Source organism: Liolophura sinensis, chromosome 3, assembly GCF_032854445.1.
Source record: "Liolophura sinensis isolate JHLJ2023 chromosome 3, CUHK_Ljap_v2, whole genome shotgun sequence".
In the NCBI taxonomy this organism is placed as follows: Eukaryota; Metazoa; Mollusca; class Polyplacophora; order Chitonida; family Chitonidae; genus Liolophura; species Liolophura sinensis.
In genome coordinates this window covers 9299311-9323181 of record NC_088297.1, presented here as the reverse complement: position 1 = coordinate 9323181, position 23871 = coordinate 9299311, and the positions used below count along the sequence as shown (strand labels likewise).

Here is a 23871-nt window from a genome sequence, read left to right as displayed (position 1 = left end):
GCTGGACCAAACTTATTTATTTATTTATTTAATAAGTTATATGTTATTTATTTCATTTATAGTTTAGTAACGCCGTACCAGGACAGAAAAAAGAAATTAAACATAAATACGACCAGTTTATCAGTTAATACCTGGGATTAAGATAGAAGTCTATCTTAATCTCAGGCTGGGGCCTCCGTGGCTCAGTCGGTTAGCGCGCTAGCACAACGTAATGACCCAGGAGCCTCTCACCAATGCGGTCGCTGTGAGTTCATGCTGGCTTCCTCTCCGGCCCGTAAGTGGGAAGGTCTGCTAGCAACCTGCGGATGGTCTTGGGTTTCCCCCAGGCTCTGCCCGGTTTCCTCCCACCATAATGCTGGCCGCCGTCGTATAAGTGAAATATTCTTGAGCACGGCGTAAAACAGCAATCAAATAAATAAATAAAAAATCTCAGGCTAGAACTATAGAACATATACAAATTGTCGTATCAGGCTAAGAATAAAGCAACGTTCTTTATCAGGCTCCAGACAGACCTCTGGACCTAAGGTGGCAGCCTAAATGTCGAGAAATGGATTCGAACCTGCGACCGTATTGGCCAGGGGTCGATTAGCTTCGGCGATAGCTTCAGTCGAGTACAGTATGTGCACGTGCGTATGGGTTCCACATAGACAATGACTGCTCCCTGCAAAGCGGGGCTCTTCACAGTGGAGGTCAAAACAGTCTAGGCTATCTCAAGTGACCTCTTTTCCAGACAAAGAGGGGATGATTTTAAAACAAAATTTACTGTGATATTTTAAATCCCGGCTGAGTAAGTATCTCCCCGCTTTCCCTGTGGACAATTGATCTGGGTAAAGGTGATAGCTTATTCCCTTACAAATGTTAAAAAGTTAATAAGATGTGACTAAAGAAATGTGCTGATATTTGCAACAACAACAACTGTAAATTTATGCAAGCGTGGGTACTGAACTTGATATGAGGGCCGAAATTCAAATATTTGAAGGGCCGTTTTCTACCACACTCATCAGGATACGAACTTGCCTTTTCGATCCGTTACAAAAGCCTTGATATATTTGACAGTTTGGGTGAGCCTTGTTTTCTTGTACAATTGTTCTAGACCGAACATCATCCCCAGGTGGCTACGTAAACTCCTCTCTTTATATTCGGCCGGCGAAATTTTCCATATATTGGGCTGGCAAAATTTTCCATCTTATTGGTCATCTTTATCTGTTGTGAGCTATTGGTTTTGGTCATGACTCCAGATTTGCGAGCAGTGTTAGCAAATGAATAGATTATACAGCAGTTGTACTAACTAAGGACTGCCGGTACAATAACATGTATGTTAGTTAATAGCCCTGGATGATTGTGCCACGCTCTTTTATATTTGTACTGATGCTCGCATAGTCATGCCTGGGTTCCCTTCTACGCGGGGAGAAGAATTGTAAATTTTCGAAAACTTAAAAAAAAAATGTCGATTACTAACATACCATTCCTGCCCAGTCACTACTTCACAATACTTAGGGTCCTAGGGCACCAGTCTCTTAAAATCCTGAGATGTCGATCATTCCAAAGGAAAATATTCCTGTTTCCATATTTATGAAAGTCCAGCATCTCCATTCACTTGTCATGTACGAAATATACACAGCACGCATGTGCCGCCAGGCAGCTGGATATGAGAGGAATTGAAGTAGCCACCTGGGGCTAACTGAACATACACCATACATGTTATTGTACCAGTAGTCCGTAGTTAATATAACAGCTGTATAATCTATTCATTTGCCAATCTATTCAATTCGGAGTCATGTCCAAAACCAATAGCTCACAACAGATAAAGGTGACCATTAAGATGGAAAATTTCATAACTGTTACTCTTCCAAACCAGGAATGTTCAGATACTCTTGAGTTATGGTAGCCTTATGGATATGCCTTTTAGTGTTGCTATAACCTGAGGTGGAAAATGTCTCGTGAACCACCACACTTTACTAGTTTTGATGGGTTTTCAAATATTGTATTCATAGTTTTGCAGTGATGTCAGAACAGGTTGAAACCAATCAACAGCAACCCCTTTGGTCACGTGACTCGACTACTGGGGGTGAAAACAAAGCTAATTTAATCCAAGCGAGACTGGCCTTGAATAAGATTTCACCATTAAGAAAAAAATGAAAAATATAGCTTTAATTAATTAATAAATTCTTCCAGGAAAGTTAATCAGATTATGTCTATTCTCCATTGTTGATTATACAGTTCCATTGCACTGTAATACGTTAAGCCTAAGCAATCGGCAAAATCAGCATTTCACCCATTTAGCTGTATCTTGTGTATCGCCTCCTGCTGCCTGCAAGGAACCTGGATTCTCGAAACTATGTCATTGGCTTAAAGCTTTATTGTGACACTGAATCAACTGTGACAGTGAATCCATTGGTATCACTCTCAAAAAGAAATCGCCACAATCGTCGATTGCCTATACAGCTGGAATTTAAAACCACAAGTATGTAACTCAGCTGTTAAAATGGCTGTTAACTGTGAGCAGTTCAGTACTTTTAAATTTTTGTAATGGTTAGCCATGAAGTTATGAGTTAATCAGTGTTGACTAATAAACATATGACCAAGAATCAATGCAGAAATGAGCCAAGGAGTTAAACTGATTGCCATGAGTGTGAAAGATGTGGGATTTAGTGGGTAATAAGTGACAGTCAAAGAACTCATGCTGGCCGCTGTCATTTAACTGAAATATTTTTGAGTATGGTGTAAAGCAATAACCAAAAAAAAAAAATAATAATAATAATAATATAACATATAACTAAGTTTATGTTATTGAACACCTGCTGAAATCAAATTTTGTACAGTGTTTCACTAAAAGTTTGTAAAAATGCACTTTCAGAAGCACATAAAGGCTGTAAAATGATCCCAACTTTCAATTTTTTCTAATACAATAGTAATCAAAGTTTATAAACTGGCCATGTATTAAAGATGTCTGATTGATCAATCAATAGGAATCAAGCAGAAGGCATCCAGACACTTGAGAAACGCTAAGCTTGAGGTGAAATACCATACAAAGGCATCCAAACACTTGAGAAAGGCTAAGCTTGAGATGAAATACCATACAAAGGTGTCCAGACACTTGAGAAACGCTAAGCTTGAGGTGAAATACCATACAAAGGTGTCCAAACACTTGAGAAAGGCTAAGCTTGAGGTGAAATACCATACAAAGGCGTCCAAACACTTGAGAAAGGCTAAGCTTGAGGTGAAATACCATACAAAGGCGTCCAAACACTTGAGAAAGGCTAAGCTTGAGGTGAAATACCATACAAAGGCGTCCAAACACTTGAGAAAGGCTAAGCTTGAGGTGAAATACCATACAAAGGCGTCCAAACACTTGAGAAATGTCAAACTTGAGCTGAAATACCATACAGAATGATATATGATATGCATGTACGAAGCACCAGTAATTATTCTTACATGTGTACATGTGGTATAAACTGATTTTTGTAGATGTACATGTACATGTATCTCAAGCAACCTGAACTCGTGGAACATGAATTTTACTGTTATTTCTTTCAGATTCTTATGCCAGTTCAACCTATTTTAGTATTTAAATCACCTTGAAATACAATTCTGTTGTGAAACAAGATGGGCGTGACTTTGGAACGTGTGCAGAACAAGTTTGCCTGCATTATCGGGGAACTCTGCAGTGAGCCTGTCATCTTATCACAGTTTGCAATATGGTTAGATTTGAGGCTGGCAGAGTACAAGGCCAAGGGAGCCATTTCATTGGGTAAGTATATCAGCTTGTTTAAGCATGGCAGGGCGTAATGTAGCTTATTTAACAGGCCTCGACATAGGAGGCGATCAAACAAGCCGATTGCCTGTCGAACTCCTGAACGTAGATTCAGGGGAACGAATTTTCAGTCACCATGTAAACTCCAGGGGAATGATAATTTCACGTGTTGGCAAGTACAATTTGCTCTCAGTAGGTCGCACATAGCTAAATTTATTTCACTTAGAGGAAAATCCGCACAAACTTTATGCAGGTTTAAATAGAAAAAGATCTGATCGTCGATGTTGGTAAAGTGAAAATGGCTATTTATATTTAATATGAGGTATGATTGGCTCAGCGAAAATTGTGTGACCAATGAAATGTTTCATTTCATAATCCCAGATACATGTAAATGTTCACACCTCTGAGGAGTTTGTAGAGGCACATCGTTTGAAAAATGACTTCGAAACAGAATATCCTCTGTAATTTAAGGATTAATATTTTAATTAATGCTATTTTCACATTAAAATCAATCAAACAATATTGTTATAATCAATACATATAGATGAAAATTCTCTGTATGAGTTTTTTTTCAAACACGATCAAACCTGATTCTTAAAATGATGAAAACATATAGCTTGGGGGCAAAATAGCTAAATCTTGGGGCCCATTATCTTTACACGACAACGTGGATATATGAACCATGAAATACTGCCATTGACACAAGACCTTTCTGTAATCAGATTGTTAATTTAATATGTGGGTTTGGGGTTCCCACACAACTGTCTAGAGTGTGACGTCCCCTGGATTGCAGAAAAGAACGCACAACACAAGGTTAGACGAAGTGTGTAAGCTTGAGGGGATCGATTGATGGAGTAAGGGTGATCAGAATTTCGATCTCCTGGCTGAGATTTCAGGAGAACGATTTTCAGATCCTCTCGTTCATCCTTATGCATTAAGTTTATGTTATGTTTAAGCACAACATGGCCTACAGCTTATTTAGGCATGACATGGCCTAATACATGTACAGCTTATTTAGGAACAACAGGGCCTAATACAGCTTATTTAGGCATGACATGGCCTAATACATTTACAGCTTATTTAGGAACAACAGGGCCTAATACAGCTTATTTAGGCATGGCAGGGCCCAATTGAGCTTACACGTATTTAGGCATCATCCATGACTGGGCTTAATACAGCTGCTTTAAACATAGCAAGGCCTAATACAGCTTATTTAGGCATGACACGGGCTAATACAGCTTATTTAGGCATGACAAGGGCTAATACAGCTGCTGTAATTGTCATTTTTCTTGCATGATTGCATGAATTTGATGATTTTTGTAGCTGACTGTACATGTACATGTTTGTGTCGAACCATTCACGTATGTTATATAACAGTTATGTGTTTATATACATTGTGTGTTTATGTTCTGCATTAACATTGCCCCTGTTTTGAGCTGGTTTGAGCTGAGGTTTTTCATACACGTAACGCAAAATAACACAGATGAGGTTGCTCTGTCGTAACATTAATTTAATGTCATAAATTTAGAAACACACATCTCTGATGTATTAGAATCAGAGTGAAACAGAACTGATTCTGATTGGATGGTGTTACAGATAGGCAAGTTTTGGCCAACATTAATTTAATGTCATAAATTAAAAAACACACGGGTCTGCCACAACCTGCAGATGGTCGTGGATTTCTCCCGGGGCTCTGCCCGGTTTCCTCCCACCATAATGCTGGCCGCCGTCATATGAGTGAAATATTCTTGAGTACTGCGTAAAAAATCAGTCAAAAAAATAAAATAAATAAAAAAGCACACGTGTCAGCTGTATTAGAATCAGAGTTAAAGGGATACAGAATCGATTCTGATTGGTTGGTGTTGTAGATAGGCAAGTCAGCACTGTGTAAAGCACATTGACACCACGGGTGTGTCCCATTTTTGATCCTATCTGATAGTTTGCATATTAATTGGTCTAAATTACAAAATTCACGACTTAAATAATTTACGTATTGACTTGAAATCTTCTAAGGCTCAGATGATTTTATGAACACGCTTTTATTTATGTTGGGATTTTGATTTAAATCAAACGAAAGCCTAACAAATTACTTGTGCCCTTGACCCTGTTTACAGATTGCTCAGGTGACAATCCTGATCCAGTGTGGCTGAATGGACACCGGCTTCCACCTGCCAAAACTCACCCCAGGGACCGGCACTCGGGCAGATTTGGAGCACTGAGCTCCGCTAAACCCATGTCCCAGCACAGAGACATTAGCTGGTCACGTTTGTCGGCAGAGAGAGGGAGCAGTGAGGGGGGGTCAGGCTACGACCCCCAGGCTCAGCCGGTAGAGAACCTGCCTAGTGTAGAGGAGAGGCTGTCGCCCCAGGGGGTCATGGTGAAGGAAGAACCCTCCGACACAGATCGCGTGTTTCCTATTAGTCTACACCGGCACGAGGTCAGCGAGCCAAGAATGCAAATGCAAAACAGAAAACGCACTGCTGCAGAGACAATAGCGAGTTCACACGAAATGCTATCATCAGATTCCCATTCACCCATATCATCCTCCACGCCAAAGATCCGAAGAGTTTCCTCTCCTGGGGATGCTGACATCAACCCACCGAACAGTGACCCTGCTGCAAACCAAAGCCTCATGTCCATTATCAGCGGGGAGATGCCTGAGCATCCCACGGAAACTGTAGACTTGACAGAGACAGACATAAACATTATAATGGACTATGAAAATAAAGAAGATTTATCGCAAAGCAGGGAGAACTCTAGACCCCCCTTTACGTCCCACTCCTCGGCAGCCTCGGGTAGTGAGTTTCCGGCAAGATCTGAAGACAGCATTAATACAGGTGAGGGCAATTTACCTTTTGCTTGTTCTCATCTTTCATTGTGACAACTGCAGAAAGGGTTCCATGAGTGTTGATACTAGGTACACATGTATGGTCAAGCCTAACATATTTGTTGTTGGGTGTAATCTATCAGAAATATTAGGGTCTGTCAGAATTTTGAAACATTTTTTCTGGCTGAAGAAATGAGCACCATGGCAAAAGTGATAAAAAAAAAATGCTTTTATCAAAATCCCATTACATGTATATTGGTTACACCCAACAAACATTTTTTTCATATTGGCCTCATGAGATGTAATGTCTCAGTGCTTACATTGGATTATAACATCAGAGTTTGTGCTATGTACATGACCACCCAGTCACCAAATTAAAAGGGCGCTGAAAACCCCCAGATTTTTACACATGAAAATTCCATGTCAATAGTCAAGGGCCTGATGTAATAATGGCAGCGACAAAGGTAATAAACAAGTATCAAGTGGAGCGTCGACGGTTCCTCCCGTTGACAGTTCCCCTTATGGACATTTCCCTTTAGGGACAATTCCCTTATGGACAATCTCCCCTATGAATATTTCCTCTTATGGACATTTCCCTCTTGGCCATTTCTCCTATGGACAATTCCCCCTATAGACATTCCCCCCATATGAACATTTCCCTTTATGAGAAATTCCCCTATGGACATTGCCCCTATGAATATTTCCTATTATGGACAATTCCCCCCTATAGACATCCCCCCTGCCCTATAGACATTCCCCCCATACAAACATTTCCATTTATGGGCAGTTCCCCCTATAGACATTCCCCCCATATGAACATTTCCCTTTATGGACAATACCCCTATAGACATTCCCCCATCTAAATATTTCCCTTTATGGACAATCCCCCCCCCCCCTCCATGAACATTTCCTCTTATGGAGAATTCCCCCTATAGACATTTCCTCCTAATATACATGTACACATCAATAACCAGGAAAAGAAAACCTATAATTTTGTTCTAATTTGATACAGTTTATTACAGTCTATCATTATTTATACCATGCATGACATCTTTGTACAACAACTTAACACTCGTGGCAAAAACGATAGGCAAAGTAATTTAATATGCATGTAGTGCAAATGTGGTAAATGTACATATAAAACATTTTATCAAATAACTTGGTTAAATGCATAGGGGAAAATGTCCAGAGGGGGAATTGCCTGTAGAGGAAATTGCCAATAGGGTGAATTGTCCTAGAGAGAATTGTCTGTACGGGGAAATGTCCATAGGGGGAAATGTCCATAGGGGAAAATGTCCAAGGAAGAATTGTCCATAGGGGAAAATGTCCATAGGGGGAAATGTCCAAGGAAGAATTGTCCATAGGGGAAAATGTCCATAGGGGGAAATGTCCAAGAAAGAATTGTCCATCAGGGAAAATGTTCATTGTCCATAGAGGGAAATGTTCTGGATCCCCAACAAGTACATTTACTCTAGACATGCATGATGAAACTATGCACACAACTATGCACGCTGTAAGAAGACAGATGCAAAACTTACATATAAATATGAATTCTTCATACCAGTACATATACCTTGATCACTGCCATAAATTTATACAACATTCATCCTTTATTGAAACAACTTTTAGCAAACGTTTTGTAAATCATTTGTTCACAGTTCACTTGCAAGAGACAGATTTTCAGTGCACAAGCATGTCGTTAAATGTACAGAGGGGCCCAGCAGAGGCCAGTTACTTTTTGAAAAACATTGAGCAGGTAGCTGCCTACTTGTATTTTGATCAGTTCCCCTATTTCACCTCGTTGATTAAAATGTATCTGTCCTGTAGCTGGCTACTATTCTAGGGTAGCCCCGTAATCAAAAACAAAATGAAAGCCCTGAGTATGTGTACATGTACTTGTATGTATTGTACACAGGCTGAGATTAAGTGAACTGAAAACCAGATAATGAAATGTACATTAGGACTGACTTAATTTATTATAAAATATGTCATGCACTTGAGGAAATGGATTCGCGGTAAACCTTTTAATGATATGTTGTTGTTGTATCGATGGTTTGCAGTGGCTGCCATCTTTGAGGTAAGTTTGTGTATATTGCCCATTGTAAGCCCTAACCAGCCAAGGGCCTATGCCCAGCATATGACACCTCTAACAAAAGACACGCAGTGGGCAATACACAAACTTACCTCAAAGATGGTTGCCTTTGCAAAGCATCTATACGTGTACATTGTATATGTAGCGTATTAAAACACATCGAATTTGGTTTCTTCATTGGCACGGTTTTCTTCCACTGATCATCCTGACCGCTGAAAGATTCTACAGCATGGTGTTAACCGCCAAGTCAGATAGATAGAGCAAATTAAGACAATGTACGTGTAGTTTTATTCTGTACACATAGTGGATCAGAGAAAATTTCACTTGCATATCCAAATTCAAATGTGAATTCAGAACCGAGCAAAACCTTTTGATTTATACAAGTAACCTTACTACTGTCCGTGAGTGTATGTGCATGCGTTATCTTTTATATTTTGACACCATTTAAGAAGATTGGTCATTCTGAAGCCCCCAAGTCACTGAATTTACACATCACAATAATCGATTGCATGGTTTTCACCTGCAACAAATAGGTCTGTCAGCCTGTCAGTGTGTTTGAAAAGTTTTGAAAGCCTTTGGCCTTACATTCAACAAAGGCCTGAGTCCATGAGGTTGTAACGCCCTGTTCCTGCTAAGGGGATGATGCTTCAGTTGTGAATTTGTACTGATTTGATTACACATGCATGTTATGATTGCATGTAAGAATGTATATGTGTATGGTGAACATGTTCAGAGTAGGCGTGTCATATATTGTGGATAGGTGTAATTCATAGCCCGATAGCATTTAACATTTAGCGGATGGTTGTGGGTTTTGACTGTTTCCTCTGGGGTCTGTCCCGTTTCCTCCCACCATAATGCTGGCTGTCGTCGTATAAGTGAAATGTTTTAGCATAAAACACCGATTAAATCATACAACAATCAGATAGAGAAAAAAATGCACATGTACCGTGCAAATGCCCAGTCCATGTGCAGTCACCCTAGCAATCTGTTACATATATAAACTCGCATTATTTATTCACACAGTATTGAAACCCATTGTGAAGAAAACTTATATGTAAAGAAGATTTTTAAAATTTTTAGAAATTATAGAGGTTATTGATAACTTCAACCAGGTGAACAAAAGTGTCTCATGTAAGTCAATGCCCCATGGACTAAAATCTGAAAGATCAAGATGTAGAGAGTAGAGTAGACATGTGCCTGACACATGCAGCTCTCTAGGTGCTGTAGCTGTAGCTAGTGTTACGTGGGACGGGTCATACTGTGTTACGTTAACTAGGCCAGACAAACTTGTTAAACACTACGTGCATGAAGAGATGTACATTGTAGATGTACATGACAAACGTGTACACCCATGTATTATCACAGCATGTGGTTTTAAACATGCTGTATGTATTTTAATTCTTCTAATGTTTTGGGGACAGATATGAGTACCACTGAAATGCCGAATAATATATTTCCTTCCCAGCTTTTTGGAAAAGTAAAGATATGAGTATGTGGTTCATTAAATGGACTAACTATGTGACAAACAAAAAAGAAACTAAATATTCCTGCTACAATTACATATGTACTGGCTAAAAAGAGCAGACCACCTTCCACTTTTACAAAGATGCCATACTTGTATGGTATCCCATATATAGGACATTGGTACGTTAAGAGTGATGTACAAAATATCGTACGAAGAATGTACGATGGATAAACGTTGTACGCCGCTTTCTGAAAGTGGTCCCAGGTGTCCCCAAAATTAGGAGAAATAGGGTACATGTGGGTGTCTGCTATAGGAGGCTACAGTAGCCTGGCCCTGGGTCTCGTGTACCACATTATACATCAGATAGGAGAATGTACATGTCATTTCAGCTAATCATGGTATTAATATTCCACCTGGTTTGCCCTACATAATCTCCATGCTTATATGTATATATGCTTCATCATCAATGCGTAAGAATACATCTGTATGCTCAAAGCCTCTGCTTACAGTCTTATAACCCTGCTTTTGTGACCTCTGCAGGACAGTTCATTACCTTAAAGTTGTTTAGATGTTCATAGTGGGGTGTAAAATTTTCCAGTCTTTTCACACATGTACAGTGTATGTACATGTATCCTCATTTTTCGACCTTTTCAACCACAACTGTGAGCAATATTTTGAAATATTCAAAGGGAACTATGGGGTGTAGAGAAATAATTTGCACTGTTTTATGAAGGGTGTATCTTTATTGACACAAACAAATCATTATTAGTGTTATTTTTTTTTTTTTCATAGTAATTGTATGCATAAATTCAACTGAAAAAGTGCTTTGGTGGTTGAAGAAGTTGAACACTTATAGTACATGTAGTTTCAAATTCATGGTACCTGTACTAGTATTGATTGTTCAGTATGTTTCGAGAATGTAAATGCTTTGAGTCAATTTATGTAAACGTTAATTTATGTCCAGTAATATTAATAAAGATGCATAAATTTGCAATCAAAAGTGCGATGATCATTTTTTGCGCATTTTTCATTAGTCATTGGTGAAACATCTCTGATAACAATTACATGTGGTTAAAAAGGATGGTCATTGTGAAAACATCTAACATAATAAATATATAAATAGAAATACATGTAGTAATGCAGCAGTTTAATACAGACAATACTGCTCGATGCTGTGTAACATTGCTCAAGTACACATGAAGAATCACAGCACTCTGTTTTTGACTCTGATCCAAACATGTAACCCTTTCTGCTGTCACTGTGTTCCTTATTACCTAGATAGTTTACTGTTCTTTTGTTTTGTTTTGTACTAATAATAACAATGTTTATGTTGTTCTCGGATTTCTGTACAACATGCATGTACATGTATATGATACAGAGTTGTGTGTACAAGGAGTTTAGGATGTTGTAACAGCCACAAAAACACAACCTACGGGGGGGGGACGTATAAGCTGCCCTGATCTCTGGGCTGTGATGTTTTAACTTGTCCCAACCTTACATGAACCAGTACACATACTGATTGTTAATAGATGGATATACCACAGGCTAAAAGATGGTGATTACGATTTAATAAAAAAGCCTTCATGGCATAGATGTTCATTTCTTGCATGTCATTTAAGCTGCCCTGATCTCTGGGCTGTGATGTTTTAACTTGTCCCAACCTTACATGAACCAGTACACATAATGATTATTAATAGATGGATATACCACAGGCTGAAAGATGGTGATTACGATTTAATAAAAAAGCCTTCATGGCATAGATGTTCATTTCTTGCATGTCATTTAAGCTGCCCTGATCTCTGGGCTGTGATGTTTTAACTTGTCCCAACCTTACATGTACCAGTACACATAATGATTGTTAATAGATGGATATACCACAGGCTAAAAGATGGTGATTACGATTTAATAAAAAAGCTTTCATGGCATAAATGTTCATTTCTTGCATGTCATTTAAGCTGCCCTGATCTCTGGGCTGTGATGTTTTAACTTGTCCCAACCTTACATGTACCAGTGCACATAATGATTGTTAATAGATGGATATACCACAGACTGAAAGATGGTGATTACGATTTAATAAAAAAGCTTTCATGGCATAGATGTTCATTTCTTGCGTGTCATTTAAGCTGCCCTGATCTCTGGGCTGTGATGTTTTAACTTGTCCCAACCTTACATGTACCAGTGCACATAATGATTGTTAATAGATGGATATACCACAGACTGAAAGATGGTGATTACGATTTAATAAAAAAGCTTTCATGGCATAGATGTTCATTTCTTGCGTGTCATTTAAGCTGCCCTGATCTCTGGGCTGTGATGTTTTAACTTGTCCCAACCTTACATGAACCAGTACACATAATGATTATTAATAGATGGATATACCACAGGCTGAAAGATGGTGATTACGATTTAATAAAAAAGCTTTCATGGCATAGATGTTCATTTCTTGCATGTCATTTAAGCTGCCCTGATCTCTGGGCTGTGATGTTTTAACTTGTCCCAACCTTACATGTACCAGTGCACATAATGATTGTTAATAGATGGATATACCACAGGCTAAAAGATGGTGATTACAATTTAATAACAAAGCTTTCTGGCATAGATGTTCATTTCTTGCATGTCAAAAAGCACCGTACTGTATTTCATCCACAAGCCCGGTAATGTTCTGCTTGAAATAGTCTTTTGACAGTGACTGGCTGTTTGGTACAGGACAGAATTGTCATGTACATTGTACTGTGGATAGCATTATAACTTTTTGTAGAAGTGGGTAGCAGGAAAATTTCCAAGATATGTCCAACACCAGTTTTAAAATTATGTCATGGCTGGACCTTGAAGAACATGATGATCTTTAAATGATACCAGCACTTAAGTTTTTTTGATGAGAAATTTGTCATTTCACAACACCAGCTCTGAAGTGCTCCTTATAAGGCGGTTGAATCAATCAGAAGCAAGCAAAATGTGTTAGTTGGAAAATGCTAAACTTGCGTTAAAATACAGTATGTTGTTTATCTATCATGTATTTGAGGCTAGTATTCATGTATACCACACTGTACATTACATGTATGCATGTATTGTATAGTGTATCATATAATGTTGTCCAGGTTGTGGTTTGACCAGGTCTATTGTAGTTGAAAAACACCAGGAAGGTGTTTTAAAGACTGGGGCCTGCGTGGCTCAGTTGGTTAGCGCACTATCGCAGCATAATGACCCAGAAGCCTCTCACCAATGCGGTCGCTGTGAGTTCACGTCCAGCTCATGCTGGCTTCCTCTCCAGCCGTAAGTGGGAAGGTCTGTCAGAAACCTGCGGATGGTTGTGAGTTTCCCCCGGGCTCTGCCCAGTTTCCTCCCACCATAAAGCTGGCCGCTGTCGTATAAGTGAAATATTCTTGAGTACGCGTAAAACACCAGTCAAATAAATAAATCAATTTAAAGACCGTTTTTTAGGACTTCATCACTGTGAACAGTGGTAAATGGTAGTTTTAGTTTGGTGGACAGATGTACAGTTTTTCGTATATGTACGCATGTATATGTGGCTGATTGTAAAACCAGTTCTGGTTAGAGCTGTCACATGATAGAGTCTGGTCTCACACCTCTACATCTGCTATAATGGTGTAACTCTGTAACAGTGCACATCAGGTGATTTTCACATGTGATGTACAAGATAAATAATGCTCAAGATCAGTGCTAGTGAACTGGTGTTCTGATGTTCCTCATTGATAGGTTGTGGGATTTGAGGAAGAAATCACTTATGTGCCAAATGAATCTTAGCGTTATAGCTGTGGGATAATGTTAAATCATATGTTAGGCCAGGTCAAATGAAAATGACTACACACATGTATGTGTCTATTTAAAATGCTGTACAGTTTTTGCTGCAAGAAAAATATACGTGTACTTGTAGCAAAACAGTTGTATTTCAAGTCCTGTATTATCAGCCGGAGTTGTCTCCCCCTCCCCCATTCCGGTTGAAATCCTTGTACCTCAGGTTTGCATGATAAATGCATACATGTATCAGAATCGCTTAGCTGCAGCTTTTATTTCATGCAGTTTTGTACACATGCATATTTCATCATACATGTATATGATATGCCAGGCACATTACAGTGAATTAATATTGTGATTTCCCTCAATTTTCATGCCAGCCTTGCGCATGCAAGTTTTATGTTGGGGAAAGAAAAGGGCAATAAATGTGTATTTTAGATTATTTGCTGTTATTGATTGGGTCATCCGTTTCATGTACCCTTTCAGTAAAATGCGACAACTCAGGTGTTGACCTGAATCATGTGCACATGCATCTCATGTTGATAATAAAGTGAAACGTTATGCAGTTTAATAGCTCAGCTGTTTGGAACTGTGGTACTGGAATTGTTAGATTGTGGAGCTGTGTACACTTTAGTTCAGTTAGTTGAATCTGTATAGCTTTATTTTGTGTATTGAAGTGCCCAATCTTTTTAGTCCCGTGAAGGGTATCTTACATCCATGTCTGAATCAGCCAGCGAGAATCTTTGTGCCTATGGACACAAGTGTGTGGTCCTGTCCAGGCTTGCAATCAAGTGATTTCACGAACAAAACCTTGGATTCAGTTTTTTCCTTAATCTGTTAAGTACCTGTAACAAGGCGATGTGTAAGTGTTGTGCGTCAGCTTTTATACATTTACCACAATACAACATGAAAGCCTCCAATAAAAGGCACATGTAACCGCATGGGTGGGACTTCTTTTTCAATTTTCTTTTTATACTATCTGACAGATTTTGATGAACTGCCGAACATTACATGTGCAAGACTTTATTAACATGTGTGTGATTTGTGTAACGGTGCCAACTGTGCATGGCTAGCCCTTATGTAACTGTGTTGATATATCTTAGTTTTAACCAGAAGATAAACACATGACAAATAATATTGGTAGAGGGGAGATATATGTATTAGTCAGATGTTTAGTATATGTAGCTTTAAAGTGTTTAAATCTCCTGTTATAGCTGTGACTATACCTTCGTGTTTTATCTGTACTTTGCTTGGATAAGAAAAGGTATGAGGAATGGGTAAAGAATGATCACAATTTCCAAGCAATGCAGGGATTGTTGATATTAAAGTGAACATAAAGTCTGTCACTAAAGGTGAATTGATTAATAAAGCAGTATTCCAGAAATGTTCTAAAAATATTTGAGAAATTCTACACCTCTTGTCAAGAATATAAATAGCAAATGATGATTGTCAGCACTCATTTTGTGACGCCATTTTGCCATGTGATGGCTATCTAGAAACCTCTCCCATAACATCGGTATTAAACAGCATAGCCATGAGAACATACAAACCAAAGAGTATCAGTTCTGTCCCTTTTTCAAAGAGCCGATGTTTATTTTCGCCTGGCATTTGTTCTGGGTGACCTTCGTAGGCCCAATCATTGTGTTTCAGCAGTCTTGCTCGTCCTCATCTTCGACCTGCATGGGTATAAGCATTGGGCCTAGCACCGACGTTCGGTTATTTACTGAACATAGGGCTTTCTGATTTATGACACGTTTTCATGCAGATTTCTGGAAGATATTTTCGTCATAAATCTGCCTTTGCTAAGGAAAAAATAATGTAGGGCCACAGTATTTTTCTTCAAACAATGAGATTAAGAAGAGATAAGTGGATAGGCTTGTACCCGGGTATATTGCATGTATATAATTCAAGTAGTCGGTGTTTTGCACATGCATTTTGGTGAACTTTAAGGATAACACCTCTTGGGTGGCCTAATGGGTGGAGTGTGCCTCGAAGTCCGGAGATCCGGCATCCAATCCTGGTTCGGGTCATACCAAAGTAGCTTCAGTAGTTGCAGCACTTAAGCAGCATGTACTTGTGCTGCCACAAGAAGACACAGTCTGTGCACACACATCTAATGACTTCTCGTCTGTGGCCTTAAATTCCAACCATTCATTCAATAAAATGATCAAAAACAATGCATTTCTCAGATTATTTGAAATTTGTTTTTATGGTGGATTAAAAATGGAAACACATGATCCCAGCTCAGCAATGTTGGAAGCAATGTTGGAAGCAATGTTGGAAGCAATGTATTTGGTAAACCTACATGCACATAAAATATGGAATGGCAATGAATCAGAGGTGAAGAGGATGACGAATGGAAGGAATAGTTTTTTACCGTGAAGTGATGCATGTAGTTGGATACTTGTGTTAAACGTTCAGATCATTCTAGTGTTGTGTATAAGATAAGGTCATCCTGGAAATATCTATGTATGAAAAGGTACTTAGTGAAAAACATGTGGATAAGCTTGTGTAAGGATTTAAGGCTGGCAGTGTTGGTTAGATTTTCTGATAGCTGTTTCCTGTTTTGTTTGCCAGCCTCTCCTGCCTTCCTGCCTGGTCTTGAATCCAGCCCAAACGTTCAATGGATGAGCTACATGCCCAGTGCCAAAAAGCACAAAGTTCGGCATCGGATTGTTGATCTGGACAAAAAGTGCGCTCCGACGATACGAGGGCTTATAAACGCTGTGGGCGTCTTGGAGAGCTGGCTTCAGGATACTCGCGCTGAGAAAAGGGTCATTGAAGACATACCAGCTGCTGAACTAGACCCGTATCTGTCAGATTTTTTCTCCTTGGTCAAAAAACCCAACGGAGAAGAATATGATCCTGGCTCCTACAGGAATTTGCGATCTTTCGTAGACAGATTTTTGAAGGAGAAGGGCTACCCCCACTTGATAAAAAGAAGCCCATTTTTCAAGAAAAGCAGGGCAGCTTTTGAGGTCCGAAAGCAGGTTCTCGTGCGACTAGCGGCTTTGAAGAAACCTGCTAAAACTGTCAAACAAACGGTAACATCATTCGGCCCGCCAGTTGAGTTTGGGGAGCGAGATGTTACATCTGAATCCGTGGAAACGATGAAGTCACAAGTTCATGAACAGTGTGATGGTTCAAATTAATCACAGACTTTAGTGTCTGCGTTCATAAGCATTAGATGTTTCAACTTCGACTTTCTGCGAGTTTTACCGTGCTGCCCCATGATGTCTGCTTGGTTTGTGAACTGTGGGATAGTTCAAATTAGTCACAGACTTTAGTCCCTATGTTCATAAGCATTAGATGTTTCAACTTCGACTTTTTGCGAGTTTTACAGTGCTCTACCCCATGATCTCTGCTTGGTTTGTGAACTGTGAGATAGTTCAAATTAGTCACAGACTTTAGTCCCTATGTTCATAAGCATTAGATGTTTCGACTTCGACTTTTTGCGAGTTTTACAGTGCTCTACCCCATGATCTCTGCTTGGTTTGTGAACTGTGAGATAATTGAAATTAAAGTGTATTAGTTATTTACTGGATCTGGTCATACCAAACGCTTCAAAAATGGTGCTTGTTGCTGCCTGTCTGTTGCTCATCACTGAGAGCACTGAAATGATGCTACAGTGGTGCAGCACCTTGGTGACATGAACTCACCCTGCCACAAGAAGACATTATATATACTGATACACTAACTGAATGATAACTCCTCGTCACAGGAGTGAAAAATGGATAAGCCCAAAGCATACATATATATTTAGTCATTTGTATTAAAGAGCCAGACATTTAGACTTTTGATTTCAAGCTTAATACAGTTCTGTCTTTTGTTCTTTGCTTCAACAACTTTTCCACTCTGGTCAGATGTGACTGAATTTAATATTTAACTGGCTGATTGACCTCTGTTTGCTTTCATACAGTATTGTTGAAAACAAGGTCAAGGCTAGGAAATATACCGTCTTCATAGGTGTCAAATAAGAAACGATCCCATCTGCAAGTGCTAAATATTAACGAGTTTTGGTTGAATTCTTTGTGTTCTAAACATGGTTTGAGTAGGACTATGTAGAGCGGCTCATACCTGTTGTTTCATTAAACATTGTCAGAGACTTAGGATTGTATTATGTTTGATGTCTTCATTTTTTGATTATATGCATTGAGGTATGCATTAAATTTTTAATGTGACATTTGTCAGGATCGCTACTTGTCTAAATTTAAGAATACAAGAAGAAACTCTAAAACAAACATGTTAGATTGAAGGGAAATGAAGAAGGTTATTCCAAAAAATAATTTTTTAATTGATGAGGGGTATTTTATATTTGTTAATAACCTGTTTATTTTTTGCATATTTTCACCAGTTACGCCAGACAGTTGGCCTTTGCCAATTATAACACTGTCATCTCCCTGCTCTGGTTTTACCTGTGCTGTCCTTGATGTAGTCTTATGTATAAGGGGATTATAGGCAGAGGAGTACATTTAGGTTATCTGGATATCGATTAGAATGAAATTTGATGTTTCTGGGGGCAGATATAAATGTTTCTGTTACCATGCCTAGCAAGGGTAAAGAAGTACATCGCAATGCCATAAGATACAGCATTTGCAGAGATTAAATCAGTGTGGTGTAGTGTGCGGAAGTGTTCACTGTTATACCCAGTGTCATTAGTGTTCATACAGAATCTTATCTATATAAGATGTAGCATGCAGTCTGTGAATGAATGATTGAGGTTGACCGAGGAACATTTATGGCTTTCGACATGGGAAAAATATCCAAAATCTGACAGGAAGAAAGGAGAGTTACGCTACAAAGTTAAATATTTGAAGCCTTTAAAAACGTGTATTAAGGATGTTATATGCAGCAGTTAGTGTATGAAGAAGTTCCATTTATGAATCTAGGCGTCGAAACTGGCATTGGTGTTCCAGCCGTCATCCATGATGGACTATCCGGGTCAATAAAAGCTAGACCAATTTCCAAAGTATCCTTTGTTCACTTGCAGACCGTCAGGATGTACCGGGGTTTACACCGGTAGAAACAACAGAGGATGCAGTTATGCCTGTGGAACTAACAAGCCAATGCGTCCGCTCCACTAGGATTCCCAACCTTTCGCAGAAGTCGTATCACATTGTCGGCAACATGGTCAGCGTTGTCTGTATGGTCCAGCGATGGCTGTGGCGCAGATATAGGGAGATGAGGTACATAGAACGTATGCCAGCAGCAGATCTGGACAAGTATCTGGCGGAGTTTTTCTCAGTGGTTAAGCGGACGAATGGGATGGAGTATGGTGCTCACCGACTCAGTTGCATGCGATCCAACCTTGAACGTTTCCTGAAGGAGAACAACTATCCGCACTCGATCATAAAGTCCTTAGAGTTCTTTAATAGCCAGAGGGCATTTCAAGTCAAGCGAAAGTCAGTATATAACTTTATTTGAAACTTTTTTACCGGATAAGAGTCAATCAGGCCCCTTTGCTTGCCATCCAACCTGGAACGTTTTCCTGAAGGAGAGCAACTATCCACACTCGATCATTAAGTGCTCAGAGTTCTTTGACAGTCAGGTGGCACAACAAGCCAGCCGAAAGTCCGGGCATAATTTTACGGAAAACAGATTTGACAAGATTAGTTAGTGCATGTAATAGAGTGAGTGAGTGCGTGCGTGCTTGGGGTTTAACGTCGTACACAACAATTTTTCAGTCATATGACGACGACGGAATCCTAAGGGTGCATGTACGTGTAATGTGCCTCCTTGTTGCAGGATGGATTTCCGCCGCTCTTTTATTTAGTGCTGCTTCACTTAGACGACTTACTGAAGGCAAGTAAGCCGCTTCGCCCGAGCCATTATACTGATACGGGTCAACCAGTCGTCGCACTATCCTCTTCATGCTGAACGCCAAGCGAGGAAGTTACAACTTCCTCTTTTAAAGTCTTAGGTGTGACTCGATCAAGGATTGATCTTGGATCTACCGGTCCCGAAGCGGACGCTGTACCAACTGTGCTATCCGGGCCGGTGCATGTAATAGAAGTCTTATTGCTGGAAGGATGGGTCAAGTGAAAGATGGTAATATTTCATTTTGTCGTCAGGGCAAAGGTACCTTGAGGCAAGTTTTGGTGATGATATATCGATATGAATAGTGAGAATGTGTTACAAGTGTTTTAGGATGACAGAACTTCTGAGTGATTTCTTCATTATTGAGGGTGTTCACTGGATAATCCTCATAAATCGGTATGCATTTTATTTTATCATTTTTTACGTGTACGTGGGATATGTGCGTAATTTGGTATTCAAAAGAAATCTAACGACTGATTGAATGCATTAGGTGCATAGTTTTATTGCTTAAAACGTGACTTTATTTCTATGTTATTTGCTCATTTTCCGTGCTCGTCGCATAAGCCTGTTTATCTGGTTGGGTACACATTAATAATGGTTTGCTGTTTTGTGTGGTAGGTTTGCTTAAAGTGGTTGGCTATGTAATTAACGATTATCATCAAGGCCTTGTGCATACAGACTGTCTGTGAAGAGTAAGGTATCCAGATGGTGTCATGGCACAGACATGATTGAGTGAAAATCACCGTGAAATATATTTTTTGTGTGGTTGTACACGAAGCTCTTTTCCAGATTGTTATGCTTGATTGTTATTATATGTAATTTCGTTCCCTACACACCTCACCCACGTCTTTCTCAGAACGGTTCATCCATGACTAACCATTTAGAGGGCGAAGAATACATTTCTGGTCCCTCGGTTGTGAATCGTCTATTTGTATAGATCCATGGGCTGATATCAGTTGGCAATTCCCATAGACTAGAAACAACAAAAATGCATGATTTGTTTATACGGAGTACGTACAGTGGCGGTGTAATTCAGGGGTGCATTGTGAATATCATATTCTCTTGCACCCCTATAGAGACGCTATCTTATTTCTGCATGCTTTAATTTTGTCTCGTACATAAAATGTTAACGTGATTGACGATGATTAAGCCTTTTCTATCTTTGCCTACAGGCATGAGTATAATTAAAGACGTGCAGCATGAATGCCAAACCTGGACAATACTCCGTTTGGCTTTAGGGGTTGAACCAAATGAAATCCTATGAGGCTCCTTACACGTTTTTATACTAAAGAGAGTTAAATAATGACCACAGTTATTCCTGATGCAGGTCACATGTTTTCTTTTGTATGGACAAACTACCTTTCAGTATTGTTTCTGGAAATAGTACAGGACTTGTATTCCATGTCAGCGGTCGGAAGACCCATTTCTGGAACAACCAAAACACTAAAGTAATACATGTAATAAATAATATATAAAGAGAAAATAAAGCTGGTAACTTGTGAGAGGGAAGTAGTTCTCCGTTTTCAATGGTACAGGGAAGACTCGTAGTAAAATATAGGTCAAATACAAATATTGGTATCTAGGTCGCGCTTTGATTGCAAGTGTTCATACAAGGATCATGTTGATGGGACAAATACGAATGCCTATATGGCCACACAGACATTTCTACATACAGATGTATGTACAAATCGTCACTCTTTGAAATGGATGTGAATATCCGCAAGACCAGTGCACAGAACACCGTTTACACTAAACTAACCCAATCTCAAGAACTGAGAAACTAAATCAAGTGAGAAGCCTATGAGTTGAAGTAACTTTCCTTGGCCGTTGCAGGCAGGCGGATCGAAGGATATCCTGGAGAAAGTTCACAAGCTGAAGACAGGCCCCACGCGAGTGACGACTGGCGCCAATACTACCGCGGTTTTCAGAATCGAGATGGAGATTCGATGCTGACGACAGGTGGACCAGGTGAGGACGGCTACCCAGCACGACTCTCGAAAAGGGCGATCAGGGAAAGAGTTATCCAGTCAGGAGAAAAGTCCCATCAAACCGTGACCAACCTCGTAGGCGCTGTGTGGACATTTGAACGTTGGCTGTGGAAGAAGGGCGAAGAGAGAGAATTTGAGAAAATCCCAGCTGGGGAACTGGACAGATATCTGGAGACATTCTTTGGCGTTTTGAAAAAACAAAACGGCACGGACTATGATTTGGGCTCCTTCATACGCTTTCGTTCATACTTAGATAGGTACTTAAAGGAGCACGGATACCCGCACTCCATTAGCAAATCCACTGCGTTCTATCGGAGCCAAGCAGCGTTTAGGGCTAGGAAACATACGCTCCCAAGAAATATGAAGATGGGCAGGCACATGGAGGCCTCAGCAATGTCGAGTCTTGCTCGTTTAGAAACAGATGCGTCGTATCAGACTGTGTTTTTCCCTACCGTTGGCACAGAATGACACATCTTATAACCGACTTATAATTAGGTTATGGTTTAAAAATGGGTAGTGAATTAACAGTCTGGTACCAAACAGAGATGGTGGCATGATGAACTCATGAATTTGTTAGATCCGGCAGTAGATCCTTGACGCCGTTAGTTTCCCAGCTCATTATTATGACGTCACAACGACAGAACGACGTTTCATTATAGATATAAGCGTCATGTCCGACATTCGTATACCATTCGTAGTCCGTAAAGGGCGTTTCAAGTCGATAATCGCAAGATCCATTTCTAAATCAACGTTTAAGACTATTTCTGAAAGACAAAGGTATGTAAGAAATCATACATATAGGAAATAAAGCCGGTAACACACAAGAGAGAAGCGGTCATCAGTTTTCAATGATGTCGGGCAGACACTGGATATTTCAGGCATGAATTCCATATCAAAATTCGTAGTCCATGAATGAGTTCCAGGTCAAATAACAATTAAACAAAGTATCACAGATACATGTTTACTGTTTAATTCTGGGTTTTCCCTTACGATTGACATAGCTTGGGAGTAAGGTTTGAAGATACGTTGGAGACAACCGTATTTTACTGCTGGATGTGCGTTGCAAAGGTGCATATCTGATATCAAACAATGCAGATAGGATCAACCATGATATTGATATGTTTTTGCCGTCATCAGTTAATGAGGTTACTGAACATTTTGAAATCCTCTATCCGGCATGCAACAGCAAAAAACGGCACGTATATGTATCCTGCACAGAATGTTGTTCTTCGTATTCTGATCAGCCTCTTGCGGTCACCTGTCTCACACCAATCTATGTTTGCTTGCTACTTTGTAGCTCCACGGACAGAAGCAGGGCGTAGCGGTGAAGTGGACACGCCAGTTCTAAGGAACCCTTTCTTGGACAGGATAACATTGAACAAACTCGGCCTATACCCTCAGCAGTATCCGGATTTTCTGAAGGATGAAACCATTCGAAGTCGAATTCTGGACATTGAATCAAAATCTAACGACACCGTTGTGCATCTGGTCAGGACCGTGGCGACGCTGGAACGCTGGATGTGGTACAAGTACGACGAATGTCGCCGGATTGAAGACCTTCCAGCAAAGACTCTGGACAAATACTTAGAGGAGTTTTATCCACTCTTGAGGAAACCAAGCGGTGAAGACTACACCCCTGATGCCTTCTCTAATTTCCGTTACTACGTTGAACGGTTTCTTAAGATGCACAAATACCCACATTCTGTGTCAAAGTCCCACGCGTTTCTCAAAAGCTCGCTATCATTTAGACGTGCAAGAAAGGCTATAGCTCTTAGGCGTGAACAACGCAATGCGAAAGCTCAAAAGTTCTAGCCGATAAGGCAGAGTCTGTGCTTTGTGCATCTATCAACATTCCACAAGGAGCACGAGCGACGTGATTAACGACTCATCATCCTGTCGAAACGTATCTGACTCCACAGCGTAGAATAGTTGTCTGTTTGAGCTTGTGTTATATCTTGGTGCAAAATAATGGTGGTGTATATTTCTGATGCTGTTCAAGGAACACATATTTTGTTCAGTTAGTGTGTAGATGTTGATGTATGTGCCAGGCTTTAGAAAGAGTACCCTGGTGTATAACCTTTCTTGTGCCAACGCCGCAATATACATGACTTACACTCGCGGCCGTGTTGGATCTCCAACAAAAGTATTTCATGGTGTCACCCTGGAGTGAGC

General features: G+C 39.8%; 2 protein-coding genes across 2 annotated transcripts in view; both read left to right on the top strand.

The window, feature by feature from the left end:
* Positions 1-693: 693 nt before the first annotated feature.
* LOC135463325 (uncharacterized) overlaps positions 694-23871 on the top strand; it is a 55086-nt gene continuing 31908 nt past the window's right edge. The window contains exons 1-3 of the mRNA XM_064740585.1: positions 694-787; positions 3538-3751; positions 5869-6591. Coding sequence (XP_064596655.1) covers positions 3607-3751; positions 5869-6591 — 868 coding nt within the window. The 5' untranslated portion in view covers positions 694-787; positions 3538-3606. The remainder of the gene's footprint in view (positions 788-3537; positions 3752-5868; positions 6592-23871) is intronic.
* LOC135463895 (uncharacterized) lies at positions 21637-23668 on the top strand. The gene is made up of 2 exons (XM_064741359.1): positions 21637-21679; positions 22997-23668. The coding sequence occupies exons 1-2, from the start codon at positions 21658-21660 to the stop codon at positions 23509-23511; spliced, it is 537 nt and encodes a 178-aa protein (XP_064597429.1). The 5' UTR covers positions 21637-21657; the 3' UTR covers positions 23512-23668.